Here is a 16,326-nt window from a genome sequence, read left to right as displayed (position 1 = left end):
GTTTTTCTCACGCCATCTCGACCTCCACGAAGGGTTGCGCGCGAAGGGGATGCCTGCGTCTGTCGACAGGTGCGACCACTGCCAAAGGCAGGGGCACACCCATAACAGATGCTGGCACCTTCACCCTCATCTGCAGCCTCTCCATGGTCAGGGTGAAGGGAGAAGGGGGGATGCACGCAATAGGGGCGGCGGCGGAGGGCGAAGGGAGAATGAGCGATTTGGAGGCAGCTGCCTCAGGAGCTGGGAAGAAGAAGAAAGAAAATCTAAAGGAGAAATGGGCGACATATGCCCCATAAACGAGTCGGGTTCTTTTGGGTCGGGTCCCACAAGTAGATCCGAGCCTAGCAACAGTTGGCCCAGGCCCGAGCCCAGTAACTCCTCCCAGTCCGGCCCAGAAAACTGGCCCAGACCCGAGCCCAGTAACCTTGTCCGACCAGGCCCAAGAAACTGGCCCATCAGTAATCCAGCCCGACCCGGCCCAGAAAGCTGGCCCACCATAGATCCAACCTGGTTTGCAGCCTCCACCCGACCCGCTAATGCTAAAAATTTGCATATTTCCTAGTTCATTTCTCAGCTCTAATCTCTTATAAATCAACAGCAGTCTCATGGGTCAGGTTCAGTTTCTCACTCTCAAAATTATTCTAATTTGTTTCACTCTAAAGATTGGATTATTGATTCAGGTGCTACCGACCATATGACATGTGACGTAACAAAACTACACAATTTTGTTCCCATTGAATCTCAACATATGATCACCGCAAATGGTGCCCAAGCCAAAATTTCTGGCTGTGGCACTTCCACCATCTTCCGTAAAAATATTCATGATATATTATTCTTACCTGATTTTCAATCAAACTTATTATCGGTTGGAAAAATTACCCGTCATTTAAATTGTAATGCTATTTTCTCACCAACTCCAGTACTGTTTCAGGATCGCATCACCGGGAAGATGATTGGTAAGGGATATTTTAAAAATGGTCTTTACTACCTTAGAGACTCCACTACCCGTTGTCTTGCGTCAACAAGTCCGGTCAATCAAGGGATGTTGATGCATCGGCGACTTGGGCACCCCTCCGATCACATCCTAAACAAACTTTTTCCTTGTCATTTAAATTCTGGTTGTTGTGATATTTGCAAATTTTCTAAACATACTAGGTTACCGTTTCCTGTGTCCTCCACTACTTCTATAAAGATGTTTGATTTAATTCATTCTGATGTTTGGGGACCTGCCCTCTGTACTTCTTATAATCATTTTCATTATTTTGTCACCTTTATTGATGATTTCTCCCGTGTCACTTGGGTATACTTACTAAAAGGAAAAAATGAAGTTTTTTCCTGTTTTCAGAATTTCTTTCATTTCGTTCAAACTCAATATAATGCCAAAATTAAAATTTTTCAATCCGATAATGACACTGAATATATTAATAAAAACTTTTCTGATTTCTTCTCCGCACAAGGCATTTTACACCAAACCACCTGTATTTATACTCCTGAACAGAATGGCGTTTCTGAACGAAAAAACCCCCATCTTCTTGAAGTCACTAGATCACTTCTTTTTTAAAACAATGTTCCTCATATTTTTTGGTCCAATGCCCTCCTCACCGCTGCCTACCTTATTAACAAATTACCTACTCCCACTCTTAAAAACCACAGTCCTTTGGAAATCCTTAAAGGCCGAAAAATAGATTTGGGCCATCTTCGAGTTTTTGGTTGCATTACTTTTGTTCATATTAGACGATCCCATAAACTTGATACAAGTTCCGTTAAAACTGTTTTCCTATGATACTCCTCTGAAAAAAAGGGGTACAAGTGTTATGACCCCTCCACACACAAGTCTTATATTTCCAAAGATGTGTCTTTCGATGAAAGTACAGCCTACTTCCCCACTACTACGCATCCCCCGTCTCCCTTATTTTCCGATAACTCTTTCTTATTTGACAGATCAGATCCCTCTCCCTCAGCCGATGTGGAGACTCTGAGGGTCCCCTCTGTGTTTACTCCCTCAGGGGGCGAACGTCCTGTTCCCACGACAACTACTTCAGGGGGAGAAAATGAATCACAAGTAGAAGAAGCAATTGCCCTGTGGAGATCATCTCAACCATCTAGACCTTCTGTTAAACTAAGGGACTATGTGTCCCACTCGGTATTGTATCCTATCCATCACTTTATTAATTATAATTCAGTCTCGAACTCTTATAAGGCATATCTCAACGCTCTTTTTCTCACACTGAGCCAAGTTCTTTCTATAAGGCTAACATCGACCCTAATTGGTGTAAAGCCATGAAAGAAGAACTCCAGGCTCTGGAGAAAAATGAAACTTGGAAGCTTGTCCCCCTACCACCAAACAAAAAAACCGGTGGGTTGTAAATAGGTGTATAAAATCAAATACAAGCATGATGGTTTAATTGAGAGGTATAAAGCTAGGCTAGTAGCGAAAGGCTTCACTCAGACCTATGGTGTGGATTACCAGGAAACCTTTGCTCTGGTAGCAAAAATGAGCACTGTTCGTATTTTACTATCTATTGCTACTAACTCAGGCTGGGGATTATTTCAGATGGACGTTAAGAACGCATTTCTGCAAGGATCCCTAGAAGAAGAGGTGTACATGTCTCTACCTCTAGGTCATAATTTTTCCTTTGACTCCTCCCTGGTATGTAAGTTACAAAAGGCAATCTACGGGTTGAAGCAATCCCCTAGAGCATGGTATGCCAAGCCAAGTCATTTTCTATTAAAAATTGATTTCAGCAAATGTACCTCTGATTCATCCATGTTCATTAAATACACTCTCACATACACGATCATTATCTTGATTTATGTGGATGACATTATTGTAACAGGGAACAATAATGAGGAAATTGAGAAAGTAAAGTAAAAATTAAAAAGGGAATTTGACATTAAGGATCTTGGTCAATTAACCTACTTTCTTGAACAGGTTGTCGAAGCCCTTCAAAATAAATTACTGATTTTCCTAAACTAACTTGTAGAAATAGTGAAACCAGGTCGAATCCCAAGGGAACCAATGTGGATAGCTTCTCAAAGTAAAATAAAAGGGGGGTTTTTGAATGTTTGAATCAAAATTATAAATAAGCAGAAAATAATGAAGGCTGAATAGTAAATAAAAATCAATCTTAAAAAATTTCCAATTCAAGAGTGCTAATTCCATCCAATTGTAATCATGATCATAGGCTAAAATATTAATTCTTCTATTCAAGTACTTAGTCTACTTATTCGAAAAAGCCGCAACAAGTGTAATTCTCCTAATATAATTGACTCGAACCCAACATCCAAATCAAAACTTACCATTAGTCAACTGGGCACGATAGCGTTCCATATCAACTTAATGATAGCATTAAGAATAATGAGAATGACTAAACCAACATTAATTTAATTGAGATAACTGCAATTGAAATAACCTTGTTCCTTTATTTTCCGAGAGCCTATCATGCAAGCTATGTAATTCGAATAAGCCGTAATCACACACACATGAGCCAGCTCCTTGCTACTTGTGTCAATCGTTCATGACAATTACGGATCACAAACTCAAAGTTTAGCAATAGAAAAATCAATATCAAAGTTGAGTTGTCAGTTCAATCAATATCAATAATTCATAAATAATAAGAACAAGAAATAAAGAATACTTGAATTAAAGAAGAATTATGTTAAGCTCAAAGCCTCACAAAATCACAATTGGAATTTATTCACTCTTGAATTAGAAACTAATAACTTAGCCACTCATGGTGGAGTAAGAATTCACAAGAATTATAGAGAGTAGAAGAAGAATAAGAATATGAATATGAATTTGAATGTGAATCTGAATGCCTCTGCTCAAAGTATCTAGCTGTCCTTATATAGGAAGTAAAACCCTAAACCCTAATAGAATCCTTATAAAAAAGAAATAAACTTCCTATTTAATCTTATCCCTACAAGAAAGGATAAGATTAAAAGTGATCTAAATAAATTAAAACCCTAAATACATGGAAGAAAGTTCTATTAATCCAACACTTCCAAAAATAGAGGAGATTAACTAGGGATAGGTCCACCACAATGAAAACTCTGAAAATTTTGAAGCTCTCCTTAACATCTTTTAGCAGCTCATGGGGTGCAAGGCGTGGTCATGAGTCTTCTTTATGAGCTTATGAAGGCGTGGTCACGCCTTGTCGACAGTGATCTTCTGTGCAGATTTCTGCACTTCCTCCAAAAGACTTGGTTTCTGATAAATGATGACTTAAAACATGTCTTTAGGTTGGATTTTGCTCCATCCTTGATATTGCATCACCTAAGTCAGAATAAACATAATTTCCATAATTAAGTACATTATTCAACCAAATTGCAAGGAAATTCAACACGATAAATATAACTATTTGTGACTTATCAAATTCCCCCACACTTAATTTATGCTTGTCCTCAAGCATACCTCAATTCAACATACCAATTCTCCTTTTAACCTTCCTTACATCTCTTTCAATCTCCTCAAATACCAAATAAATTAAACATACATTAATGAGCTGAATAATAATGACAATCAAGAGATTAGCATTCATAGGATAAATTTTGTAAAAAGAACAAGTATCTCAATAATTCATCAAAATCAAAGCAACGAGACTTAACACCCTTACATGGTTTCACTCAATACTCTCAAAGTGTTTAGGGTGCATTTACTCTCGGAATCAAAACAAAGCATGTTATTACAATAAGCTTGCTAATGAATCAAGTCTCCACCACTAGCGCAATTGTTTAACGTCGTTATGCTCGTTATCTTGATTTATGTGGATGACATTATTGTAACAGGGAACAATAATGAGGAAATTGAGAAAGTAAAGTAAAAATTAAAAAGGGAATTTGACATTAAGGATCTTGGTCAATTAACCTACTTTCTCGGAATAGAAATGGCAAAATCTCATAAAGGTATATTTCTGTCTCAGAGAAAGTATGTTCTAGATCTCTTAAAAGAAATAGGAAAAATAGGAGCTAAGCCTATAGATACCCCTATGGAGAGCAAGACTAGACTTAACTTAGAGGATGGTGAACCTCTAGATGACATAGGTCACTACCAGCGCCTGGTGGGGAAATTGATTTACTTAACGGTCACCAGACCTGACATTAGTTGTACTGTGAGTATGATTAGCCAGTTTATGCATGGTCCACGTACTCCTCATTTAGATGCAGTTGATAGGATCCTAAGATACCTCAAAGGTACTTCAGGACATGGTATCTGGATGAGAAATAATAATAATACTATCACTATTACTGGTTTCTCTAATGCAGATTGGGCAGGTAGTTGTGACAGAAAATCGACTTCAGGATTCTGCACATTTGTAGGAGGAAACCTAGTGACATGGAAGAGCAAAAAACAATCAGTAACCGCAAGGTCCAGTGCCGAAGCCTAGTATCGTGCCATGGCATCGACGACCAGTGAACTCATTTGGATAAAGCAAGTACTGGTTGATATGGGAGTAAAACATAAAGGCCCGATGGAGATGTACTGTGATAACCAAGCAGCCAGACACATCGCATCAAACCCAGTCTTTCATGAAAGGACTAAACATATTGAAATTGACTGTCACTTTATAAGAGAGAAAGTCCAATTAGGAGAAATCACAACTCCGTTCATCCGAAGCCATGAACAACTGGCAGATATCTTCACCAAACCCTAGACAAAGCAAGTCATCGAAGGCTGCTCAGCAAGATGGGTTCTATCAACTTATTCGAACCCACCTTGAGGGGGAGTGTTGAAGAAGCCTCAATATCTGTTGAAAATACACTAGAACCAGCAGAATAATGTTCAGCTCGGTGGGGACCAAGTCTTTGGCTGGATATGGCCTCAGAACTCTAGATCATCACAGGCCTATTAGGGAAATGGAGCAACACCTCTCCCCTAAGGGGAAAAAGGCTACTTCAACCTATCCCTAAGCTAGATTTAAACGTTGGAATGCAACAAGCAACAACAAGGAGCAATAGGACCGTTGCAAACATACTTGTATATAACAGAACATACTTGTACTCAATAATCTTAGAATTCACATTTTGTTCATCACAGATCATAGAAATATAAACACAATTTCTTCAGTTTTCCATTATTTATAAGAAAGTACCTAATCTTGCTTTGTGTATGGTGAAGCTACCTAATGTACTGGTTCTTAGTGCTAACAATAAAGCAGTTGAAAAATTAAATTCAACAAGTGCAAGGTGTCAAATAAAAGCTTTAGAAAGTTAATAAGAAGTATAAAATTGTAGTCGATAAACATCACAAGTATAAAGTGTTTGAAGTTAATGACGAAGTTATGGTGTTCGTGCGGAAGGAGTGCATACTTGACAGGCAATATGGGAAGCTCAAGCCTATAAATTATGGCCCTTATAAGATTACCAAGAACATCAATGACAATGTCTATATGGACTTACCTAACTACATAGCTATTTTCAAGATTTCTAAAATTATGCTGTCATATCTTGATCATAACTCGAGGTCGAGTTCCATTCAAGTGGATATGAGGATAGAGCGTGTCTATCCTAAACCAGCCATGTGATTGGTTCTGTTTTCAAGCTACCTTAAAGGGGAGTCCTTGTTTCAGGCCGGTTTTCTCCAACTAGTCCCGTGTCATTCATCATCCTATGCCAGCTTAAAGGCTTAAGAGAGGGAGCAAACTTTTGTGTTCGATTGTCCTTTGACCGCTCTTGGTAGCTTTCTTGACCAGTGGCAGTTTAGGCCTGAAAAACTATATTTTTGTGCTTTTTTAATTCATTTGATTTATTTTGATTTTCTAGTATTTACAAGTTTGCTATTGCTAGCTGGTAGTATAATATATTTAACTTAGCATTTACAATAGAAAGAAATAGTTAAAATCCAAACTCAAGGGACTATTTCAACATTTGGAGGACTTTCTCCAATCATTCTTAGTTCAGAATAATGTTATTGTATACTACTGCTTCAGTATATGTATTAGCCATATATTGCATGTACTGAGCATATACCATTTATAATTGCAGATGATGAATATTACTCCAATACTTATAAATCAAGTAGAGATTCAAATACTAATGTAAATCTTAAAAAGAAACAAGGCCAGAAAGATCTAAACTTGAAACTAGTAGAACTCGATATTACCTGAGTCCAAGAAGACTTGAATTCGAATTGGCCAAATTTAAAATGATCCGAAATCCGAAACTATCTTATTTGAACCCAACTCGATCTATCCTTTTATCATCTGTAATTATGGTATTAAAAAAAATAAAAATTTAGTACCAATTAAAAAAATGTGTCAAAAGATTGGTGCCAATGAGGTGCATTAGTAAGGTTAGATTGAACTATGCGAACTAGATTTTGTTTTCAAAGTTTTAATTTATTTTATTTTAATAATTTAACTTTATTTGTGTTTTAATTTAATCATTTTCGCAAATAAAAGATTGGCACTTCTTAAAAGAAACCAACAAAAAGAAACATAAAAAAATACTGGTGTTATTTTTATAGTATATGTGATCCCAAATAATAATATTAAGATGGTAAAATCCATTAATAATTTCTTAGATTTTTTAGTTTTATATTAATAAGTATCTAAATTTTTATTTTATTTATTGAGCCGCTGTATTTTAATTTCTATTTTGGTCAAAGACTATTTACATAAAATTCATGAGATTTTTATTTATTTTATTGAATTCTTTATTTTTTTAATTTTACTTTGATTAAAGGCTATATAATACTTTAAATCAAAATAAAAAAATAAAATATAAAACTCAAACAATAAATAAACTTAACGATTCAATATAATAAAAACTTTTAAGCTTATTTTGCCTTAACAAGGCAAAACCATTATTAAGAAAAGATAAAAGATAGGATATATGAATGATCTAACTACTCAATCATCTTAATGCAGTGGGATTAGAAGGCAAGATCCATTTCCTTGAAAATTGGGTTATAATGTTAGCATGTGGATGATTCTATTGATCCCCTAACAAAGGGACAACCAGCTCTCCTATTAGTGCTTGAACGTGTGCTATTTGATCCATGTGCCCTGTCTGTTACTAAACTTGGTTTTGATTTAAGTACCTACATTATTGATAGTAGGAATCTTTAACAGCTCACTTAATGATTCAATTATTACGATTAAAATCAGTTGTTAAGTAGGTTGTGTTGTGCAATACAAGTGGATGTTAAAAACTTGAGAGTTTGAAAGATAATAATAAAAATTAGATAAAACAATTTCATGATGATCCAATTAAGAAAGCGTGTATAAAAGTTTTGTAGCTCCTTGATTTTTTACTTAATTATCAGATCATGAGCGACATTACCCAAAATCAAGCTTTTCACCTTGATAAAGGCTTGTCCATATGTTGCCAATGTTGAATAATGATAATATATGTATTAACTTTCAAGAGATTGAAATACTAAATTAATGGAACTTTTTAAAGATGGCAGAAAAGGCATGAATATGTAAACTAGAGAAGTCTTTTGCAAAAACAGCTATTTACTTTGTCAAAATTTATACAAAAATATATACACGTTCGTGTACAGTTATGGCTCTTATCTCTATGATTTCTAATTGAAAATGTTGAGAAGGGAAACTCTAGTTTTGATCATTCGCCTAAAGAGGCTGTGTGTTCCTTCTTCAAGATCTTGAATGCACTCTTCCAGATTCTTTAGCTGGCTTTGCACATTCTCCATGTTATCGTACTTGGTGCATCCCATCAGAGATTCCAATGCAGCATCTGTCATTGAAAATTCGTTTGCAACTGCTTCTTCTTCCCCAGATGCTATTCTTTTGTGGAGCATAAGCTTTGAAACTAATGTCCAGCTGCTTGGCTTGGGATGTGACTTTGTTCCAGAGATAAAGGACATGAAAGATTTCAACACACCAAGAGTGACCGCTTGAACCTCTCTTAACACGCTGACAAACGTTGCAATCTCATTATCAAATTCAAGAGAAGAGATGGAACTTTTATTCTCTAAACCCTTTATATTGTTAATGGCCTTTTGGATTGCTTTCTTTGCCATCTTCCTTGAGGTTATATATTTTCTAACCTCATTCGAAAGATCGCCATTGCAGCCTCCTTGTCTTCTGCGGATAGTCGACTGCAGTTCTAGAGTGTATTCTTTAGTTTGCAACAACGCATCCTTAGCAGCGTTGCATACATCAAGAAGTCTAAGAGATCCATCAAGCAGCTCATCGATCCATTTCCGATTCTGCTGCTGGGCTAATGCTTGCTGCGTTAAAGGCAAAAGGAGCAGCTTGTCGACACAGTCATGCAAGTCTTGAAGGCCGCTTAGCTTATGGGATATAGAGGTCGAGGATGTAGAAGTAGCTTCACAAGCTCTTAGTCTGCACAAGTGATCATCCAGCTCTGACATAAGAGGATGTGGTCTTGAAGGCAAACTGTCGGAGCGAGCATGGAATAAAGATGAAGCCATTTTTGTTGGGGATTTGAACTTGAATTAAATCCTGAGATTTGCCTTCCTTTCCTTTGCATATGCTGAATTTATATCAATGGCAGGGGGGGAGACAAGAGGAATCTCATCCTCTTCATTGATGCAGGACTTAGCTCTAGCAATTGATCTACATCTAACACGTTCTCAGCATTGTCTATGCAATGTCTCTCGCCTACCACTCACTACAACTCATCACTGAATTAAATAATTTCTATGCAAAATAATAGGAGCCCACGAGTGGGAGCCATTCTTCCGGGGGAGACCGAGGAGGATATACCATATAAGCGCTCTAGTAATTAAATCTCTAAATTGAGTCTTGTGATTTGCTGAATTTGCATCAATGGCAATTGACAAGGGGCCGGGAGAGGGACAGGAGGAATCTCATCCTCTTAATGCGTGCATCATTTGGATCAATACATTTTCAGATCCAACACAATCTCAGCAGTGTTTACGCAGTGTCTCTCGCCTACAACTCACCAATAAATTAGCTTGATAACTTCAATATTACGTACAGAATTAAACGGCATCACGTGCCATGCCTGGCAAGAGTTGGAAGAAGAAAACGATCTCTTCCTCAGTCTTCAAATATAAAAATGTTTCAGATTTGGATCTGAATCTCAATTTTGTCTGTCGTTCAATCACTCGTTCTGAGTTTTAACCAAACTTCCTTGTTAGATGTTATGAATCTGAACATATATATGTTTTAACATCTACTGGAGCTGACTCTTTTCTTTGTCAAGGGATACATGCAAACTTATATTTAATTCTTCTACTTCAGAACATTTCCACTTGCTAATTATTATAAAAGTATAAGAGTTTCCGCTACTTGGTTTATATGTTTCTTCAAAGTATTACAACAAAAAACATTAGGAACTACCAATTTATATTTCATGACTAAAGCATTTACAACAAATTTTAAAAAATTTAGTTCTCGGGGAAAGTTTAAGGAAAAACTATCTGATTTCACATCTTTTATTCAAGGTCTGATGTTTTTCTTTTTCTTTTTTTCTTTCCACTTAAATGTAATAGGAGGAGGAGATGCATCCTTCAAAAGTATTCTTTCTAGTGCACTTGCAACTACAGATGGCCAAGTATAATTATACAAAATTCTGCTGCTGCATTACAAGATCTTTCGACATAGTTAAAAGAGCAATGAGAAAACTGTTCTAATAGGGAGTTCAATCTCCTCAACAACAGCTTTAATCTCCTAAGGATCTCTTCGTGGCTCTTAATGCTTTGGATGACCACTAAAGAGTTAGATTCGCGAGCAAATTTATCCATCTTAAAGGAGCTTGCAAATCTGACTGCATCTCTAAGGGTACAGGCTTTTGTCACTGAGAGGTCATTTGCAGAAACAAGTCCTGAGTTCTCCACTGAAAAGGGAGCCAGTGGAGGTTCAAGAGACAGAAAAGCCAACTTCGCCTTCCAATAGATCGGACATATGCTACATCTGAATTGAGTTTGAAGTAGCCTGGGCCTGCCATGTAGTGTTAGTTCCCCGGTAATAGATTCCGCTGGTACTGATTCTTTGGAGCCTATTTTTACTTGGTACCAATTTTTTTTTTGTTTATATAATAATCTCTATTTTTTCTTCAAGAGATATTCTTATCTAACTTTGGTGCATATACCACAGCTAATAAAAGAGTAAAATGTATGTATGAGTGATTACTCTTTAGTATTTGATAATTGACATATACTCTGTTATTTAATATTAATAAATGTGTCAATCTATGATATATAAATAAAAATATACATTAAATTTTGGTAAATTTTTTTTATTTTAAATAAAGTTTCCGTTGTGATTCCAGCAAATTTTGAGTAATGTGACAGGGGAGCTCACATCACTCATTTACTCATCTGCTACATCATTGTTTAGTCATTTAAATCTATCCACTCAAAAATAGGCCTTATTTAATGGTAAAGTTTTCAAATTAATTATACCAAAATTTTTAGCTCTAAAACCCTTTTTTTTAATAATTGTTTTAGGCATGATACTTCAATATTTTTTCAAAAAAAAAGTATCATAATTTTTAAGCATCGTATTTTAATATATCTTAAAAAAAGTATCATATTTTAATATTTTTTTCTATGAGCATTAAGCTATTAAAAGGAAAAGAGAAGGAGAGAATAAGATTGATACATAAAACTAAAAGAAATTATATATATACTAAAACTTTTGAAAAAGTATTTTACTATCTATAAGAGTCGTATCCGGTATGCTATAGATCAACTCTATATATATATTTTTTAAAAATAAAAGATATTGAAAAAAACTTTTGCAGTTGTTTTACTCTATTTCTTTCTCACTTTATTTATACAAAGTCTAGACGTCTTTGACTCTTCTTTTTCATTTTCAATTTTTAATAATTGGGTTTCAATTTCTTGTAAATTCTCTCTATTTACTGTATTTGCTTCTAAAGTCAATATAAGAAATAGAGATTTTCATAAATTTATAGAAACCAATCATTTATCCGTGTGTTACACTCCCATTATCATTATTTTAATATAAAATTAAGTTGATAGATATAATTTAATAAAAAATTTAGTATTTAATATTAATTTATAAAATTTTAAAAAATAATAGCAAACTAACTATTTTTAGATATCCTTACTTTTTTTAAATTCTAAAATTTTATTATACATTCATATAAGTGATATTACTATTTTTTAAGATTAAAAATTTATTATATAATTAAAAAATTAATTTATTATTAAATTTAATATTAAAAATATAATATAAGATGCTATTTTCTAGAATTAGAAATATTATCTAATTGTAAACTAATTTATTAGTTAATATAATATTAAAATATAATTAATATATACTATTTCTTATGATAGAATTAGTATCATTATTTGATTAGGTAACTATTTATTAGTTAATGTAATATTAAAATATATTTAATATATTACTTCTTAGAATTAGAGCCCATGTTTAATTAAGAATTTAACTTATGAATCTATAAATTAATAGAAAAAATTAAGGATAGAATTAGTAATCTTATTTGATTAGAAAACTATTTATTTTTCCTATTACAATATAACTAATATACTATTTTTTTGGATTAAAATCAGTATTTAACTAGGAATGTAACTTATGAATCTATAGATTAATAGAAAAAACTATAAAATTACACATAAACTTTAATCCTATGTCAAAAATAAATTTTATGTATCAAAAATTAAGTATACATATCAAAAAATTTTAAATCTCAGAAATTAATATATATATTATAGATTTTTTGTTCTCCTTTTGTCTTTATAATTATATCTCTTAGAAAAAACAATGGAAGCTCTCTTGAAATCTTCATTTCTTGACTTCTTTGTTCATTTATATAATTATAATATTGAAGTTGGATTTTCGTTCTTTTGATTTCTTTAATCCATTTTAATCGAGTAAGATCTATCAACAAATTCCTTAGTTTAAAAAGCATAAAAATTGTGGGTGTTTGGAATAAACGAATGGATTTTTATTTAAATTTGATTCAACTAAGCATTTTGTTTGATTTAGGTTTTACTTGATCTAAACATAAAGAGAAAACTGATGTTTACATGTTGTTTCAATAATAACTTTATGTTGGGATGCCTCTGAAGTCTAGGTGTTTTCTCTTTAGGAGGGTCTAGGGTTCTCACGCCACTAGTGAGCAAAAAATTAATTTATTATTAAATAGGGGGCATCATCACCCTGGCGCGCGATATTGTAGAATTTTATATAAAGAAAAATGGCTAGAGATTTTACGATTTTGTAAAAGTATTTTTCCAAGATAATAAAGCTTTTATCAATGATGATTATAAAGTAAATAAATAAGTAAATTTTTCAAAGTAAATAGTGTTAGCTTGAGAATTCTCTGGATGACGAGTTGAGTTGCTGAGAGAGTAAGTCTGTGGAGCTGTAGGCCCCATGTTAGATTATAAGGGAGGCTTTTGGATTTCAGTCAAGGAGGAATCTTGTGTCAGGATGGCATGGTTTATATCGGTTGATGCGATCAGATGGATGTTATATCGTTGATGATGAGATGTGGATGTTAAGAATTTTCTGCGTGTATAAGGGCATGTCATTTGGAAGGAAGTTGGCGAGTAGATTGTAGGCAAGACTAGAGTTGGTCCAGGTCTATAAAAGGAGGTTCTTTTTCTCATGAAACTGACTTTTAGAAGGGTTGTGCGAACCCGAGTGGGGGCACGTGGAGATTGGTGTTAGAGAGTATGTTTTCATAAGGTGACTTTTATGTCATAAGTGATGTGACTCGGTAAGAAAATAAGGTTATGGAGACCCTTGGTTTTGTCGGCAGGTTGGTGAGGTGGCATGTAAGTTGGACTTGCCGCCAAGTATTAGTAATGTTCTCAGAGGTTTCTAATTAGTTTCAGTCATAAGTGAAGCCCCTTTTCTTTTAAAATTCGAGGTCGAATTTTTTTTTAAGGGGGGGGAGAATGTAACACCCGGAATTTTTATATATTTAATAAATGAGTTTTTATTTAAGTTAATTTTAGCTTCATTATTATTGGGTTTAATTTGAAATGATTATATTTTGGTTATTCAAATTTTCCCAAATGCATATTTATATAAATAAAATTATATATTGGAAAATTATGATAGAAATTGTAAGGGATGTTTTTATAAAAGAATTTTGAAAAAATTGGTATTATAATTGATTAGTAGTATTAAATTTTGAGTTGGAAATTGATTATTTAATTTAATTGTGTGTAGGATTTAATTGGAAATTTATTTTGGAATAAGGATTGAAAGTATAATGTTATTTTTATGGGGTTTTAATGGAAATTTGTGAGTTTGGTATTTTCGTAAATAAATATGTCGGTCAGGGGTATTTTTGTAATTGTGTATTTTCAATAATTCAGTTTTGGCCCAAATTAAATAGTTAAGGGCTTAATTGTAAGGCTAAAAAGAAGTTTGGGGGTCAAATTTAAATTCTGCAGGATGAAATTGTAAGTAATTAAGGAAGTTGAGGGACCAAATTGTAATAAAGAAAAGTTCGGGGGCCTAATGTCGATATTGAAAGGAAAGAAATTCGGGGAAGAGGAGAGGAAGAAAGGGAGGAGAGAGAGAGGCGTCGGCGTCCATGGTGGACGGACGCTGGAGGCCAGGCCGAGGGCGGCGTTGACGTCGGAAGGAGCGCACATCAACGGCGAGCCCGATGGTGGCGGTGGAGGCAGCTGGCAGCGTCGGCAGGCGGCGGAATCGCGCGACGAGTGGCAGCGGCTTCCGAGCGTCGTTCCGGCCGTTTCCGGTGGCCTTTCCGGCCGATATCGCTGGCGATAAGCTCCCCTTGGAGAGAGCTTCCTTTTGGCGGTAGCGGCGTCGGTTTTGGTGGCCGGAGGAGAGAGTTCCGGAGAAGTGGAGGCAGCCGCGTTTTTGGGCTTTTCCGGCGAGCTCCGGCGGAGGATGGATGATCGGAGGACATATCCCGACTCTCCTCAGCTCAAGCTTCGCGATGGCACTAGTTTCGTGGCGATCGGACTTCGTTTGCGAATCGACGGTCGAGATCGTCCGCAAATCTCTCCGGACGATCGAGTGTCAGATCGAAAAATCGGAAGCGGGGATCGTCATCAGCGCGTCGTTGTGAGTCCGATGGTGTGTTCGGATCGTCGATCGGACTCCGGCGGCTGGAGGCGAGTCGACCGAGCGATCGAGCGTCTCGGTAATTTTCTTTAGCCCGTTATTTTTAGAAATTCTTGGTTTAATTGTGTCTATTAGATTATTTTGAGTATTTGATGATTTTGTGAGTCAAAAATAATTGTCTGTCAGTTTGCCTGTCTCGTATTTTGTGCTGTGTGGCGGAGTCGGGGAATAGTGAAGTTTGGGGACCCGACTCCCGTTGTTTTAATTGTAAGTATTTGGAGTGTTTTTCTGGCAGGTCCTGGACCCGTTTTTACGGGGGGTAATGTTCGTGTTGTAGGGAGGTTCACTGATTTTCGGTAGTTCGAGTCGAGATTCTTAGACAGTCAGTTCTAGGAGTCTAGACCTAGGGTCTATTGTAATTGTTTCATCGTTTTGATAAATTGTTTTCCGTGATTAGATGATCTGTCTGTTCGGCTCGCTCCTACCGAGGCACCTAAGCTGAGCTAGGAGGTCGCTAAACCTGTGAGTTAAAGTCATATATCGTTTACGCACGTGTCATGCATAAAATTTGATTTGCTAGTGTGAATATTTATTTGCAATTTCAATTTTTCATTCAATTATTATTATTATCATTTGCATGATGCTTTTAATTACTATTTAAATATGTTTTTCCTTTATTACCAATTTTAATATTGCATGATGACTCAGGATGGGACGGCAGTAGAACATAGGAGTTGGATGAGTGTCCAATATAATATGAGAGAGATAGAAAAAGGGTAAAGAGGTAAAAATTTTAAGAAAGAAAGATTAGGACGCATCGCTCTCGGGCCGAGTAAAGGTCCCAGTCGAGCATTGCTCTCGAGTGGCCGGCTTATTTGGATATTTAAGTGACGGGCCGGAGGTAGGAGCTTTGCTCTTATTGGATTAAGAGAGCCGAATGGCTACTAGATTTCTTATTTGGATATTTAAGTAAGGTCCCCGGTCGACATCTTATTGGATAAGAGAGCCAAAAGGCTAAGAGTTAAGTGGACCTGGGATCGGAGGTAAGGTCCCTGGTCGAGCTTTGCTCTCGTCTGTTGGAATGAGAGGTTTGAGATGATAGAGTTGAGGTTAGTTGAGACATAAGTGTTGAAATAATCGAGATTTTAGAGTTGGGATTAGAGTTCTCTTGAAGTACTCCGAATCTGTTGCATGTGGAATAAATTTTGTTTAAGCATGGCATGACACGTATGGTTCGCGCGATTTATTAATTATTTTAAAATTAAATGAATGTGACATTGAGATATTTGAAACTGTTTTAGATATATGATTTTAACTCACTCTAGACTCCATT

The 16,326-nt window shown here is 35.6% G+C and overlaps 1 protein-coding gene across 1 annotated transcript; it reads right to left on the bottom strand.

Moving 5' to 3' along the window:
• Positions 1–8,424: 8,424 nt before the first annotated feature.
• LOC8265859 lies at positions 8,425–9,626 on the bottom strand. Its single transcript, XM_002515120.4, has one exon. It carries the CDS (start codon positions 9,398–9,400, stop codon positions 8,531–8,533), a length of 870 nt encoding a protein of 289 aa, XP_002515166.1. The 5' UTR covers positions 9,401–9,626; the 3' UTR covers positions 8,425–8,530.
• Between the last annotated feature and the right edge of the window lie 6,700 nt (positions 9,627–16,326).

Source organism: Ricinus communis, chromosome 8, assembly GCF_019578655.1.
Source record: "Ricinus communis isolate WT05 ecotype wild-type chromosome 8, ASM1957865v1, whole genome shotgun sequence".
Classification (NCBI taxonomy): Eukaryota; Viridiplantae; Streptophyta; class Magnoliopsida; order Malpighiales; family Euphorbiaceae; genus Ricinus; species Ricinus communis.
This window is presented reverse-complemented; position numbering and strand designations above follow the sequence as displayed.

Coding starts and splice junctions, on each gene's coding strand:
- LOC8265859 (XM_002515120.4), bottom strand. CDS start 9,400: ATGGCTTCATCTTTATTCCATGCTCGCTCCGACAGTTTGCCTTCAAGA.